Genomic DNA, 15,328 nt, shown 5'->3' with positions numbered 1-15,328 from the left:
GAATATTGCCTGAAGAAGTTGGGGAATCTCTATTCTTGGAGATTTTTAAGATCCATCTGGCCAAAGCACAGAGATCAATGTTGACTCTGAGAGATTGGACCTGGATTTTAGACAAAATTACTGCCTGATGTCTCTCCTAACCTGTGATTCCAATGTTGTCCAAAATCCACAGCTGTAGAGGTCAGATCTTGGTGCTGAGAGATCCCTCTAAATAGGAAGCCCTAAAACCCCACATCCTACACACCTCAGTGCAGGAGCAGCCAGGCTGCCTGTGCAGTGCCTGTTAGTGCATGAACAGTATCTCAGGCTCATTAGCTCCTCCAGCAAAGACAGCTCTTCACAGGCAATGTTCTCACAGCAACACACCTACATTTCTTGGCTACTGATCCACTTATTTTCCCAAGATTTGTTATTTCCAATGATATGTATCTGCAGTTACAGCATTTGCAGCTTGCTTTGAAAACAACTCAGTCTTTGTTCAGGTGTCTGGGCAGAACAATCTCCCCACACTGTCTGTCAGTGCAAGACATAAAACACACTCTCCTGGCCCCAGCTGGTGGCCTGACAGGGAGCACTGCAGAATTTTTATGGGATTAGTAGGTGCTGAGGTGTATCCAGGCTCTCTGAGACTTGGGCAAAGAACTGTAGCAGGCAGCGTCACAGTATAACATGTGTTTGCACTATATTTCAAGTGATAAGAGGGATTGATTAGACACTGAAAAGCACACTCCAAATTCTCTTACACACACAGTAATATGCCCATCAGTCTTCAAACCTGTACTACATAGAAATTTTCAGAATCTTATTCCGGGAAGATGAAAGGAGATAGGTGTGCCAGTTGTTGAAGGACAACATCAGACTTGAAAGATGATTTTCCAAGTAACGTTAGAAACCCTGCCATCCGTGTGGCTTTGGTGACAATTAAATTGATGGACTAAGCTAGGATTTTATGTGACAACAATAATAATATTGCATTACATTTATAAAGTATGCTCTACTTGAGGCTCTCTAAACCAATTTGCAAGCAATTACTTTAAAATACTGCTATGTGTATTGCTCCCCATGTATTATAGATGGGAAAGAAATCACAGAAAGTGTCAAAATGCCTAGAGGTGTACAGCAAGTCTTGATCTAACTAGAAGTTGCATCCAAATCCCCTGAGTGCTAGTTCTCTCTTTTCATGAAAAGATTACATGTCTTTTCATGTCTCTGCTTTTTTCTTACAGATATTTTGTTTCTCTAAAGGCTTGTCTCTGTACAGCCATCTTTCTACTTAAATAATTCTCTCCTTTCAATAATTCTTTATGTGTGAATGTTATTCAGATAATGTGGAAAAAAATGTGGGATATTTAATGAGTCTATACCAGTTAAAATTAATTGCCAAATTCTGCTTTCAGTGAAGTCAGTGGAAGTTTGAACATAGCATCAAATGAGACAGGCCCAGTATTATAAACTACAGGAAGCGTAACATGGAGGATATGTTGTTTTGTTTCTGGTATAGAGGAGAATCAAACATTTCATGAGGATATGTAGTGATAGGAAAAGAGGAAATGGCTTTAATCTGAAAGAGCATAGGTTTAGATTAGATATTAAGAATAAATCCTTTGCTGTGAGGGTGGTGGGGCACTGGAAAAGGTTGCCCAGCGAAGTTGTAGAGTTCCCATCCCTGGAACTGTGGGATGGGTTGGACCCAGTTGGATGGGGCTTTGAGCAGCCTGGTGTAGTGAAAGCTGTCCTGCCCATGGCTGGTGGGTTAGAACTGAATGATCTTTAAGGTCCCTTCCAACCCAAACCATTCTATGAATCCATGGTAGGGATTACGTATTCAGGTGAGTGAATAGACCAAATGTGTCCTCTAGCCAATGCCCTGAAGACAAGCACCAGAAAGCAAAATGAAATGCATTATATAAATGTTCTGGTAGCTGCCTTTGGCAGTTAAAACTTTTTTTTTTTTAAATAAAATGCTTCCCAGATCCTAGAGACAAGCATGAACAAGCCTCCAGAACTCAGATATTTACACAATTGCAAATCACAACCAGACTTGTTAGTGTCTCATCTTCCTAATGAGCTGATCCAAGAATCCCAACTCTGATGCCCCATACCTTGGGGAAGTAGGGGTTCACACCCAGATACAGGCAGAGTAATTCAAACCCAATAGTAACACACATCTGTAAGAAATGTTTTGTGCTAGTGTACCTTTATAAGAGTACTTTTCTTAGAAAAATACCTACCTACTACCAAAGGTCTGTCTAAACCCAAAGGCTATTTCTTTTACAAGCCATTAATACTGTTCAGGAGAAAACTAAAAAGAGGTTGAAGGTGACCTGTGTCTTCAGACAGCTCCCTCATAACCAACAGCCGCAGGATTTCTGAGGTGAAGGTTGCATTCAAGCATTCAAACAGCTGAAAAGCTATCATCAGGGTCAATGCACAAGTTGTTTGTATGGAACATATTGGTCAAAGCAATTTAAAAGTGTATTCAGATTCATCCCCACCTCCCTCCAGCTCATCCTAGGCAAACAGAATTTCACTTTTATTTGGTAAAAAAGTGGAAATTTCCAGATTTGCTATAAAAATGTTAGAGCTTGTTGTATTTAATAATATGACTGTGTCTGCATGCAAATCAAAATGCAGCTTTCAGAGGAGCTCCTTGGCACAGTGTGAGAAGGGTGAGAAATGTGTCAGCGTGAGTGTGGGCTCAGTTCAGACTCTACTTGGGTTCGTAGGAGGAAACAGAAACCTAACTGACAATAAAATTTTCCAAAGGGCTCATTTACCTAAATCAAACCAATACAGTCATAAACAAGTCTCACCTAGAGGTGATGTGCTGTGCTCTGCTGAGCTGAGCTGAGTCAGTGAAAAACCTTCATGGAGAGCTGGAGCAGAGCTGGGTGATGGGCACAGTGCAGTCCCACCAAGGAGCTGCCCTGACACCAGGTCAGCGTGGGGCGCCTGGCCCAGGATTTCATTGCCTGTCTCAACATCCTCATCTATTTGATTAGAACAGTATTTCCTTTTCTTAGTATGGTCATCAAGAGCTAGTGCTTGTAGGGTACTATACAGTTCTCAGAAGAAAGGCTACTGCACTTTCTAATATGTTTTATAAAGGAAACAATGACATCCATAAAGCAGATGACTGCCCTGAATGTTTTGTTTTCTTTTCCCTCTAGATTTAAGGCTAGCTTTTTCTTAAATCAGGCAAACAAATCTCAATGCAAAGGTTTTTTCCAATTCCTCCTGAGCATAAAATCTTCTTAGCTAAACCACCGTTTTCTTCTTCCACAAACAGCAAGTCAAAATAAGGTACCTACACATAGAGGAAGATTTTGGCTTATGATTTCTTAGCCAACATTTTGGAATTCTATACACACATAAAAGATCGACCTTATTTCCTAAACCTAACTTACTATTGAAAATAGTGTTTCAAATGGAGTAATAATAGTCCCCTAAAAAGGTAAAAGTACAGGTGCTGTTTTTTTGATTTAAGCTCCACTGGAAGATCTGTTAGGATCATAATGATGATGGGTTTTAGTAGTGAAGGAAAATACAAATATTTTTTTCCCCCTGTGTGAAGGGAGAAGCATTTGGTCACATCCCACAGGTTATGGGAGAAGAATTGAACAGCAGAGTGTATTGGAAGGAAACATTCCATGGGTACCACTGAAATGATTCAAACTGTAATTAACGATCCCAGCAGTTTCAAAATACAGGTGCATGTGCCTTTGGGAATGAGAGGAGGATCAAATTACAAACTGAGTCACTTGACAAGCTTGTTTTACCCTTCCAGTTATACAAGCCAGTTTATGACTCAGCAGCTATACAAGTCTGGTCTCCAATGACAAGACAAATCTGTTCTGCAGCTGAGTCACTCAGAGCAGCTCTTTTCACACTGATAAATTCAGCAGTCAGACACGGTATGGAAAAGATTGTGGAGCCTTTTTTACCTGTATGAGATAGAAAAAACATATTTTATCGGAGAATAATTTGCAGCTCATCTTCACACAAGGAACTTATTGAATGGGGGAGAGAAAAGCTGTCATGGGATTACACTGACCAATGTTCATGGCCCTTTAACTAAAAGAGATTAGATTTCTTTTCCTGATAGTGTTTTCTGTTGTGTATTCATCCCTTACTAATAAAAATCACCTGACAACTTGCCATACTTGCAAATGTAGTTGATAATTAATCTTTAATCGTCTTTGACATTTTTTCAAGGTTTGCAAATAATTTCCTACATGTTTGAGTGTGACAAGGTGTTATGATAGCTACAAGCAGTCACAGATTCATGCACACATTGGTATGGGAATCTCTGCCCCAACCTGTTCCCTAAATGCTGACTTTTTGCTGGCACCAACAATAAGATTTCCTTACCCTTCAGGCTTGATGATTTTGAGGTGCCAAGTATGAACAACTGCTGCCAATGGTTTTAGCACTTGAAACACCTAACATAAGTCTAAGTCCTTAAATCTACTGGCAGAAGACTGTATTTGGAGCTTAAAGTGAAGAATCCACTGGATAGACTGCTCTTCTCTTTCTCTGCCTGTTAAAAATGTATCTCATTAATCCTGTTCAAAACCAGGTGTCTTTATTCACCAGAGGTGAATATCACAAACAGCCACGAGAGTTGATGTAACAATAGCACCATGAGGCTGTGAACAAGGCCCCATTGGGTGAGTACAAACACTCTAGGAGAATGCCTTAGCCAAGAGGAGCTTGTTGTTAAGCTGAAAAAGATAGAGAACCTAAAGGGAACAGACAGCTATGGTTTTCAAAAGCTTGTATTTCATACTGAAGGCTTTTCCACAAATGGGCTGCAGTACACAGCTGTACGTGGATACCAGATCATCTGTGCTTCACAGCAGCTATTCTGAGAGACGTGAGCTATTCGTCATTGACACGATCTACACACATCCTGTTGGGGCTCTAGATTACAACCCCAGTACCAGCAGTTTGCACGGTGCTTTTCTTAAAGCCTATTTCACTGCAATCAAGTATGTGAACATTTCAGCTCTAATCTTCTAAAATTAGGTACCTTCAAACATAAAAATAAAGGCTTTCAAACATTTATGGAAAAGAGCAAATACAAAGTGAAATACAGAAGATCAAAATGCAAAAAGAAAAAAAAAAAAAAGAGAGCAAACAATACATGCTACTTAAAAACAACAGCACAAGAAATCACTTCTTTGAAAGCTTATTTAAAAATGTCCAGGTTCACATGACTTTTAGTCAAGTTGGTTTCAAGGTTTCTTAATCTGCATGGTTCTGAGGAGGTGGGAAGAAATATTACAGTCTAAAGCGATAACATCTTTTTGCTGTACTCCTTAAATGTTTGCTTTCCAAAATCAGCAACTCTCTTTCAAGCTCTCAAATCACATTCCAAAATGTATAAATGGGATGGTTATCATCACACATTACTTACATTGCCCAGTCCTGACTATAAATACCTTGTTTCCAGAGGCTTATTCCTTGCCAAGTCTCTACACTCTGAGTTTATTTTTTATTTTGAGGATCTAGTAATTTAAGCAATTTTCAGCTTGAGATGAATAAGACGTTCCCAACAATGAAACCAGCAATCAAAAAGATATTTATTATGAGTTACTAAGAGTTGTGATTTGAACATATTAATTTGTCTACAGTGCTTGGTGTTATGAAAAATTATGTTCTATTTGCCTTGAAAGTAATAAACAGCAATACTTAGATAAAGCTGAAGGTGAGATATGTTGCACCATTTTATTAGTGAGAGCTTTACTTTCACAGTAAATGCAAGAGGCTTATGTAATTTTTTTATTTCAAATGAGGAAGTTCCCAACCCAGGTTGAGAAACAACTGGTTTATATAACAGCCTTCCAGTACCTAAAGGGGACTTACAAGAAGGCTGGAGAGGGACTTTTTAGCAGGGTATGTGGTGACAGGACAAAGGGAAAAGGCCTTTAACTGAAGAAGGCTGGGCTTAAACTTGATTCTATAATTCTGTGGTGAACTGGTGGTGACTGGTGTCCTATTTCCTAGAGGTGCATGGAAGGGAGGTTATTTTCTTCCCCCTGCAGTGATTCTAATATCCTAAATATTCATTGCTGCCCCTTCTCTCCTTTGCTGTTTGTCCCACAAGCAATCCACTGTCTGAAATCTCACAACATGAGTTAGTACAACACACACCAAATAGGCAGGCTGGTGACTCACTAATATCAACATCTCCATGCTTCTCCTGATCTTATTTTTTTACTTTTATGAATTGACTTGCTGTGCAGTAACAGATGAGCTGCCCTTGTGCACAAAACAGATGATGGATTTTTTGTCTAGATAAGGGTGATGACACCAATGTCCTCTGTGCTTACTGCAGAGATGGAGGTGAAATGATGAATACTTGTGCACTATGGAGAGAGAAAAGACTGGCTACAGATCGGCTTCTCTGTACAGAACACTTTTAAGCACTGTTCTGAAGAAATTAGTATTTTTAAAACATGAGAATTACGTGGCAGATAAAAAAAGAAACAGCTGCATTAAGCATCTTCAAGTCAGACTTAAAAAAAAGGAAAGTCACTTCCTCTGTCCTTACTCTTTCTTGCACACAGAAAACATACAGTGATATGATACACAGAGCTACTCAATGTCCAAATCAATTTCTTCTAATTTAAATTTGTGTACATTTCTAATATTCAAAATGTTGGCCTATTTAAACATGTGCCTTTCATCACTGCTACTTTTGTATACCTTATTGAACACAATTAATAGCTGTATTAGCTGTGGCAGTTTATCTGGAGTGAATGAAGAAAAGACATGCAAAGAAAATGGGCAGAATACAGCTGCTTCTTGGAGAGTGCTGTAGTCTTCCCCAGTTTTGATGTGTTTACTCTTATTACTTCATTTGGTTTCCAAATGCATGCCAAGAACAAACCTTTCCGATTACAAAAACGTATATGGACACAAGTAGTTTCAACTCACCTGGCAGACTATTACTGGCTCTATTTTTAGCCTGAAGAGGTAACTAATCACATTACTGGGCAGGCTTTTATTTTTAAAGTGATGGCTTTGGAATAGAGAACTTCCCTCTAAAAGCAAGTGAGAGCTGCCTCTGCCAGGCTTCCACTGTGCTCCATCTCCCTCCACACCACATTCCTCAGATCACCACGTTATTTCAGTGTCTCATCTGTAATCACTGTGCTAGTGACCCCTACTGCCTCTCTGCTTTTAGGGTGCTCCTGCACCTTGCTAGGAAGTGCTCAGTGGCACCTACTAAGCTATTCAATTGTGCCGTGCCCCTGAGGCACACAGCTGTTTTTCAGGCCCATACAGAATGTCTAGAGCATCACAGTGATGTTCACAAGCAGCTGATGGAGTGTGAAGCTCCAAGGCCCATTCTCTGTGATCCCTAAGCTGCTCCTAGGCAAGACACTGTTAGTGCAGGTCACAGGTCTCAGTTTGGCAGTTCTTCAGGAGTGAATTTCTCCAGCTGCAGTCTGATTCAACATAATATGACTGATTACATTGATACAGAGCAGCATAAAGTGCGTGGCTTCAATTGTGGGATACTCAGTATTTCTTTCCTGATTTTTCACTCCACATTCTTCCAATCTATAGTTTTGGCAGAGAATCAGCCATGCAACCCTAAAAGAGCATTCAGATTTTGGAATATTTGCACACTATAATATCAAATCAATAACAAAACATAGTTTCTAATAGTAGAAGAAAATTTGAAACTTAACCATGCTTGTAAGCACTGGGTTTCCTCTGTCCCAGAAGCAGCCCAAAGGCTGTGGGTGGCTGCAGTGTGATGGCAAACTCTTACCCTGCAGCAAAATCATGATTCTGACTACAAGGCAAAGAAAGAAATCAGAGGAGTTTATATAAAACAAGGTGGAAGAAGAGGCTTGTGTGTGAAAAACATTTTTAAAGGATCTTTGAGAAAAGCAGCAAAATTGTCTTCCACCTCTTACATCTTACAGGGCCAAAATAAGGGCTTTCTTAGGCTGATAATATTCATAGATATAAAAACATTTGAGAAACTGCATTGCAGTTCACGTGATAGCATGGGAAAACTGAGGAAAAAAACCCCAAATAGGCAATTAGAAAAATGTAACTTTTCTAGTATTAAATTGCTAAGTGGCAATGTGACCTCTGCAAATAATGATCTAAAAACCCTGTTTTATCAGAAGCAACATATTTTTAATGAAACAGATGCTTTAAAAAAATCACATGCCACATAGACAATGGGTTTTTATGATTATTTAAATTCCAGCACATTCTTGCCAGGCTAATGCAATCTCAGGGTTTTTTTGGTCACTGTATTTGTAGGACAAATCAATATAATGAAGAATAGAGGAATTTCCGGGGGGGGAAAAAAAAGGCATTCCTCCCCATTTTATCATCTTTCTGGGTGTGTGTTGGTTTTATCTATTTTGATTGTCACGTCATCTTGTTTGCAGGGTATTTATGTCTTCACACTTCCAACCAGAAAATCAGTAGGGAATTCAAAAATTTGTTTGTGTCTTGCAGTGGGCAGCCACTGACACTGTCTTTCTTGGTCCAGCAGCCCCTGTACCCTTTTTCCTCTACATTTTGGAGGTGCATCCAACCATTCTGTTTTTAATGGAAGAATTTTTGCAGGTCCAACCCTGACACCCAGTGGCCTCTGCAGTTCGAGCTCTTACAGCCTCCCAGCGTCTCCACCTTTTGAAACCTGGCTTGAAGAGATACAGTGTTACTCTGCAAACAGATAATTTCAGCACTAAAATCAACATGTTTCTGTGATTTCCATAAGTAAGCATCCATTATTGTAAATTCTGATAATGATATTTAGTGGTATTCAGTACAAAAACCTTGACATATCTGAAAATGTGACTTTTCAGGAATCCTAGTCATACAAGCATATTATCACTGAGCAATAATGCTCTCTCTATATATCTGTATCTCCTTTCTCCCACTCATTTAGTATTCCTCTAAACTTGTAATGAAAGTGCCCTAGTGCAGGCATTCATTTTGTAAAAAATAGACCTAACAAGAAAAAGAAGATTTTATTTTTGTATAGAACAAGAAATGAAGAGAAAGTGAATATAATTGAATATAATACTTGAAAGTTAGCAGATAAAACTTTTTCTTTTTAGAGTGAAATTGAAGCTAAGTAATTACTTGCAAATAATTCTCACTTGCTTGTCAGCTGGAAATTTTACTACCTATTTTTTCTTCCTTGAATTGGTAAGCTTGTCTGGCAGTCTCAGAGGTTTTTGACCAAAGCCAATAAGTTTTGGTGTGTTTTCCCAGAGCTCTGGATGCCTGAATGCAGCATTTTAATCTGGCCCAGTAACAAACTTGCTGAAAATTTCACACTTCCCAGTGAGGTTTGGGGTTTTTTGGTTGGTTGGTTGGTTTTGGCTAGTTGGGTTTTTATTGTTGTTTCATTGTATTGTTTGGCTGGGGGTTTGTTGTGGTTTGTTTTGGTTTTGTTGCTGTTTTTAGTTTTGTTTGTTGCTGTTGCTTTGTTGTTGTTATTGCTGTTGTTGTTGTTTTGAAATGAGAACTATTACACCTGTTTGATTTAATGCAGTTTTTACTCCTAGAAACTGCAACATCTGCAAGAGATGGATAAACTTCTGGGAATCTTTTCTGCTCCAAAGACTATTTTAATCAATTCATCTCCTGGTTTAGAGTTTCCAAGAGGATAACTAACTTCAAAACAGCTGTGAGGGCAGCCCTGTGTGTCACTGTGTTGGCGTGGAACATCTATTAAAAGCTAGCATTCTTCTTGCTATCCCACTCTTTAGAAAGATGACATTTAAAAAAGAAATGAAAGCTCTCTCTGATTGAGAATATGTCTTTTTTTGCTCTTTCTGTATGCCAGCATACATAGAAACTCCTAAAGTATCATGTTTGTTTATTTTTCCTCTCCTGGTCTCTCTGAAAGCAACCACAGAATGCAGCTGCTGTATCCAGCTCTGTAATCTGCTTCCAGCTAAGTAAGCCTTGGTAGGAATGACTCAACAGACCCTCATAAAAATAACAAAAATAAAAAATTATAGTCCTCATTTAGCTCTTTGCACTGAAGGGTAAGGAGCACTTCAGAACATAACATTGTTTTTACATTGCTTTATATGGCCTTGGTTTTATAAGATGCTCACTTTTAAACAAGGGGCATAGGATCAGCTGGGTTTTCACACATTTTTGTGGATTTCTTTTTGACTACAGGGCATTTACAAGGACAGGAAGAAATAGCTCAGTGTCCTATTGACAAATTTCTGGCAATGTGTCTTTCCTATTTTAAAACAAATAATTAAAAACACTACTAGCATATGAAAACATGAATCATTTCATGCATTTTAAACTTAACATTATGTAAGCTCTTGAACAGAGCTGGAAAAAACTATTTTGGTGGATGATAAAATTTATTTCAAGCTTGACTTTGACCAAAAGAAGATAGGCAACACAAGTTATATTTTCTGCAGGTTTTATAGCTGCTTGTGAGTTTAATATTCACATAAAATACTAGCTGCACTGTAAAAAATATTTTTCAACATTAGTATTTAATTTTGACTTAAATCCCCTGACCCTGCTCAGCCCATTTGGAGAAGATAAACTCAGAGCTCTTCAACTTACAAAGGAACAGGAATGGGACATACAGGACTTTCCTTAGCTGTATGTAGCAGAAGTAACCTCACCAAACTTCTTATTTGGGAGGACCTGCAAATGCTGTGCCCTCTTCAGCCCTTCTCTACATGGACTTGTGCAAGAGTGACCGCAGAAAGTGGCGCATTGCCCTCTCACCGAGCAAAGGGCTAATGAAAGGGGTGTGCTGTGCTGTTCTTGGCACCTCCTGGCAGGTTTTGTGGGTTTTTTCGTGGTTTTTTTCCGGAGCCAGGCTTCCCATGCCGCTTATTTGGGAAGCAGCAGCGAGTTGCGGTTTATACAGAGCCAGTGTCAGGAGCTGGGATAAGCTGTGCCCCGAAGCCTGAGCCCGGGGCTTTGCCTTCCTGTTTTCCGACACGCCCTGGCAGGAGAGACTTTTTGATGTTGTTCCCCACGACCCACCTACGTGGGCATTTCTTAGCCAGATTTGACAGTGCAGTCCCTTGGATTCCAGGGGGATTGATAACTATCAAAGCCGTATCTTTGCTTTACAAATCGACGGGAGGCTCGAGGCTTTACACCGAGGCTCAGCTGAGCATCTGCCTCAGCCTGAGGCGCAGCCCCGCGCCCGTGCTCCGAGTACGAAATCGGAGCTGGAGCCGCTCCTCAGCGGCTTTAAAATAACCCTGGGTTACACATGCCGGCCCGGCCTTGTAACTACCACCTGCCTTACTATGTGCTAGCCGACTGACGTGATCGGACCGAAAGTAAACTATTTTATTACGGTATCAATATTTACTAATGCCAGGGCTTGCCCAGCTTTGGCGGGGCGGAGAGAAGACTACAACTCCCGGCAGGCCCTTCCCGGCGCGCTCCCGTCGGGCGCCGCGGCAGGAAAAGCGGCGGGAAGCGCTGCTGCGCCCGCCGGAAAAGCTCCCGGCGCCGAGAGCCGAACCTCCGCCCAGGCCATCCCCGCCGCCCAGGCCCGTCCCCGCCGCCCAGGCCGGTCTCTGCCGCCCGCCCGCCTCGCCATGACGGACCGCTACACCATCCACAGCCAGCTAGAGCACCTGCAGTCCAAGTACATCGGCACGGGGCACGCCGACACCACCAAGTGGGAGTGGCTGGTGAACCAGCACCGCGACTCGTACTGCTCCTACATGGGCCACTTCGACCTGCTCAACTACTTCGCCATCGCCGAGAACGAGAGCAAGGCGCGCGTCCGCTTCAACCTGATGGAGAAGATGCTGCAGCCCTGCGGGCCGCCCGCAGACAAGCCCGACGAGTCCTGAGCTCCGTCCTGCTGTGCCGGCCCTCTCTCCCGTGTGGTTCCCGCCAAGGACTGGCCGGGAGAAGCCTCGCAAAATGCCTGCTTCCGGACTTTGACTGTGCAGTCGTTCTCCTTTTTTTCTCGTGGAATCTAATAAAGCTTCCTGGGCATTCCTAATGTTTGGTTTGGTAGTTTCCTAGTGAGAGCTTTTTGTTCCCAGAGTGCTGGCACTCGTTGTTGAGGGTTTCAGTGCAACCTTCCGAGGTGAAAGTCTCGGATGCTCCTAGGCAGCATTGTCCCGACCGGACGGATTGATGCTTCCTTACAAAACTCAGTTTTGGGGGGGGAGAGGGGAACTTTGTTGTACTCAAAGGGTTTGATTTCTTGGTAGCAATAGTATGTGGGGTGGTTTGTGGTGTAGCATAAGTCAGTTCCTCTAGTACTTAAAAATTCCAAAATGGCTTTTCTCTAAACACTGTTTTCTTGCCTCGTATTCGTCTTTCCTGTACTTTTGAGTTTTTCAAACATCGATTCTTTCTGATACAAATTGGCTACTTTTTTTCCCCCCTTATGCTTACTACTAACGTAGCATTCAAGGTTTTTCTACCTTACATCAAACAAAGATACTAATATTGGGTTAGGCTTTTTTAATATGGAATAAGAATATAAGGGTTATTCACTACTACTTAGAAGTAAAATGCTTCGGGGTGACACAGATCAGATTGCATACTGAACAGTTGTTGATTCTGAATTATCACTTAAAATAGGCTTTCTATTCACTTACAGTAAAAATAAATTTTGAGTTTTGGGAAAGACCTCAGCACGAAACTGTGAGATATTTTTCTTGAAGAAATAAAATGTTCTTATTTCTGTCATGTTTGTTTGTATTACCATTGTAGGGGAAAGTCCAGTATTTTGTGGTCCTATTAAAACACTCTCCAAGCTTATCAGTTATTTTGTGAAATTGGCAATCTCACAAAGTCTCCATCTTCTGGAGAATTCAGAGATGACATTTTTCAAACTTTGTTGCGCATAGTAAATGAGGGCATGGGTGAAGTGGTCAGAAAGACATTTTACCTGCAAGTTTTGTGGGGAACTACTTCAGTTTACAGTAAATAAGGGGAATATTTAGAAAACTGGTTCCTAATTTGCCTGCAAGCTGGTGCAGGTAGTTTGAAGAGCATCTGTTCCTCACATAGTGGCTGAAAGTTTTCTGTAAGTTGAGTTCAAGCACTTAGGCATAGGTGTGCAAGGCAGTCTTGCAATGATTGGGCAAAATTTGCAGCTAAATAAAGCGAGTTTCCCGTTCAGTTTGACAGCTCCTGTTGAAAGTCTGCTCTCTTACCAAATCTTAGAACCTTGCCTTCCATAAAGCATCTCCTCAGCTGGCAGCCAGCAGCGAGTTGGTGTGTGCAACAGGGGGTGACAAACGACCTTGAGCCTTAGTGCTGGGCCTTGGCAGCTGGAAAAGGGGGCTGAGGATTACAGGTGCTTTTGTAATGGTTTGCAAGCTGAACATGCAATGTTTTGTGAAGTCTTGAATCTCCTACAATGAGGATGAACAGAATCCATGCAGTTTAATCACTCCTGCATAAATTACAACTAGAAGCTATTTCACAGGAGATTTCCCTTATGATAAATTAACAATTAGCTCTACTGTGGATATTCTCAGTACATTTTAAAATGCAACAAATATGTGACACATAAGTAAAGATTAATGCTCTTCCAGGCCAACTCTTCAGTGTGAGGGCCAAACAGCCCTCAGGGACAAGTCAAGATTTATGTGGTGAACGAACTTGCTGGTTCTTGTTGTTATACTTGCTTGGATCCCAGTTAGGCACATGCCTCTGTTTTAGCATGCTTGAAAGATGTTTTTAGAGTGTCTGTACTAAGTAATGATTGTGAAACATTATAAACACTTCCTTAAGAAATTGAGAAAATGAAAGGAAAGCTATAATTCCTAAGAATTGTAGATTAACTTGAAGTGAATTAGGAGACACTGAAGAGTTTGTTTCTGGACTATGGTATTTTTCTTAAATCCCAGAGCGTTTTAAAAACCAACAAAGGCAGTGATCTTTTAAATTTTATTACTGAAAAGGGTAAAACCTACAAAGAGCAGAGTTAATTACCTGCCCTATTGGGATGCATCTAATTTTTATCCTGATTGAAAGATGACAGATACTGTTTATAAATTGGCTTGATGCTTACATTATGTTCTTTTTACATCCAAGCAATATGGCTTTTAATGAAAAAAAACAGGTGGATACTTTAAAAAGCTGATAAAGCTTTCCAATAGAAAAAAGTCATTAGCTTTTTTCAGTGAGGTAATTCTAAGGTTCCAAGTGTGTGTTACACCTTTTTTCACAATGGGTGAATAGAACAGCATGGGAATCCTAGCACAATCCCATCACTATTGCTCAGAATACCTTGATCTTTTTGTTTATTTTATGATTTATCAGAATGGTAGCAGTACTGTAGTTAACATTGGCACAGAGCAGCAATTGCACTAGTGAGCTGCTTTCTGCAAACTGTAAAACGTGGGCCAGTTTTTTCATTTTAGTAATGTTCAGCATAAAACTCAGTTGCTTTTTTAAGATCATTTGTATATATATTAAACTTTCATAGGTGATAACATTTGTAGTCTGTTTTAGCATCAGGATTTTACTTCAGGACATGGGATAATTCCTTTTAAAAGATGAGCTATTTTGAGCAATACTGACTTTTTCCCTCTTCACCACAAATCAATTCATGCAAAACCAACACAACCAGTTTCTAAATCCTCATTGGAGCTCCATTGGTTCTGTAATGTACCACTAACTCCATAGATTTTTTTGTAATAAAATGAAAAAAAAAGAACACAAACATCATCCTTCCCCTCCCCTCACAAGACCTATTTGGTTTCATGGCACAAAAAGAGGTTTTTTGGTTGTTAAAATTTAATCATGCAGTATTTAATTTTAGTACTGTTGTTATAGTACATCCACAAATGCATGCTCTGTGCACTTTCTACTGCCCTGGTGTTAGCTTAATTGCCCCAAAGAACTTAGTTACTTTTAAAATGGATTAAACTGTGGCACGTTGCTGCAAGTTAGACAATCTTGTTTGAAAATACTATTAATGTTCCTTTATTCCTTGTCTGTTTGCCACTTTTCTTCTATATTCACCTCTCTATTGATTTCAATTATATATGATTTGGGAAAAAAAAAAACTGGGAATGTAATACAGTTCAGTGTATTCTTTGTTGCCTTTTGAAACTGAGCCATCATTCTATGCTATCATGAAGAAATGTGTAAGGATGCTGACATACCTGAATGCTTCTGACTGCTCTAAATATAGAACTAGAATAACATTTTTTCCTGGGTTCAGAATTTCACCATTTTTCATTCTCATTTTCATACCAACTTGGTAATCACTTTTATTGGAAAAATTACAAAATATGTTGGACTTCCCCTTGTAAAATGTACCAGAATGGTCCCTGACACACCTAGTTCGCAAGTAGAA

The 15,328-nt window shown here is 40.2% G+C and overlaps 1 protein-coding gene across 1 annotated transcript; it reads left to right on the top strand.

The window, feature by feature from the left end:
* The first annotated feature begins 11,511 nt into the window (after window positions 1-11,511).
* On the top strand, window positions 11,512-12,004 carry SF3B5 (splicing factor 3b subunit 5). Its single transcript, XM_063151510.1, has one exon. The coding sequence runs from the start codon at window positions 11,589-11,591 to the stop codon at window positions 11,847-11,849; it is 261 nt and encodes an 86-aa protein (XP_063007580.1). The 5' UTR covers window positions 11,512-11,588; the 3' UTR covers window positions 11,850-12,004.
* The last annotated feature ends 3,324 nt before the right edge of the window (window positions 12,005-15,328 follow it).

This window comes from Melospiza melodia, chromosome 3, assembly GCF_035770615.1.
Source record: "Melospiza melodia melodia isolate bMelMel2 chromosome 3, bMelMel2.pri, whole genome shotgun sequence".
NCBI lineage: Eukaryota > Metazoa > Chordata > Aves > Passeriformes > Passerellidae > Melospiza > Melospiza melodia.
Note: the sequence above shows the minus strand (reverse complement) of the source record. Positions and strands in the feature narration are given on the sequence as shown.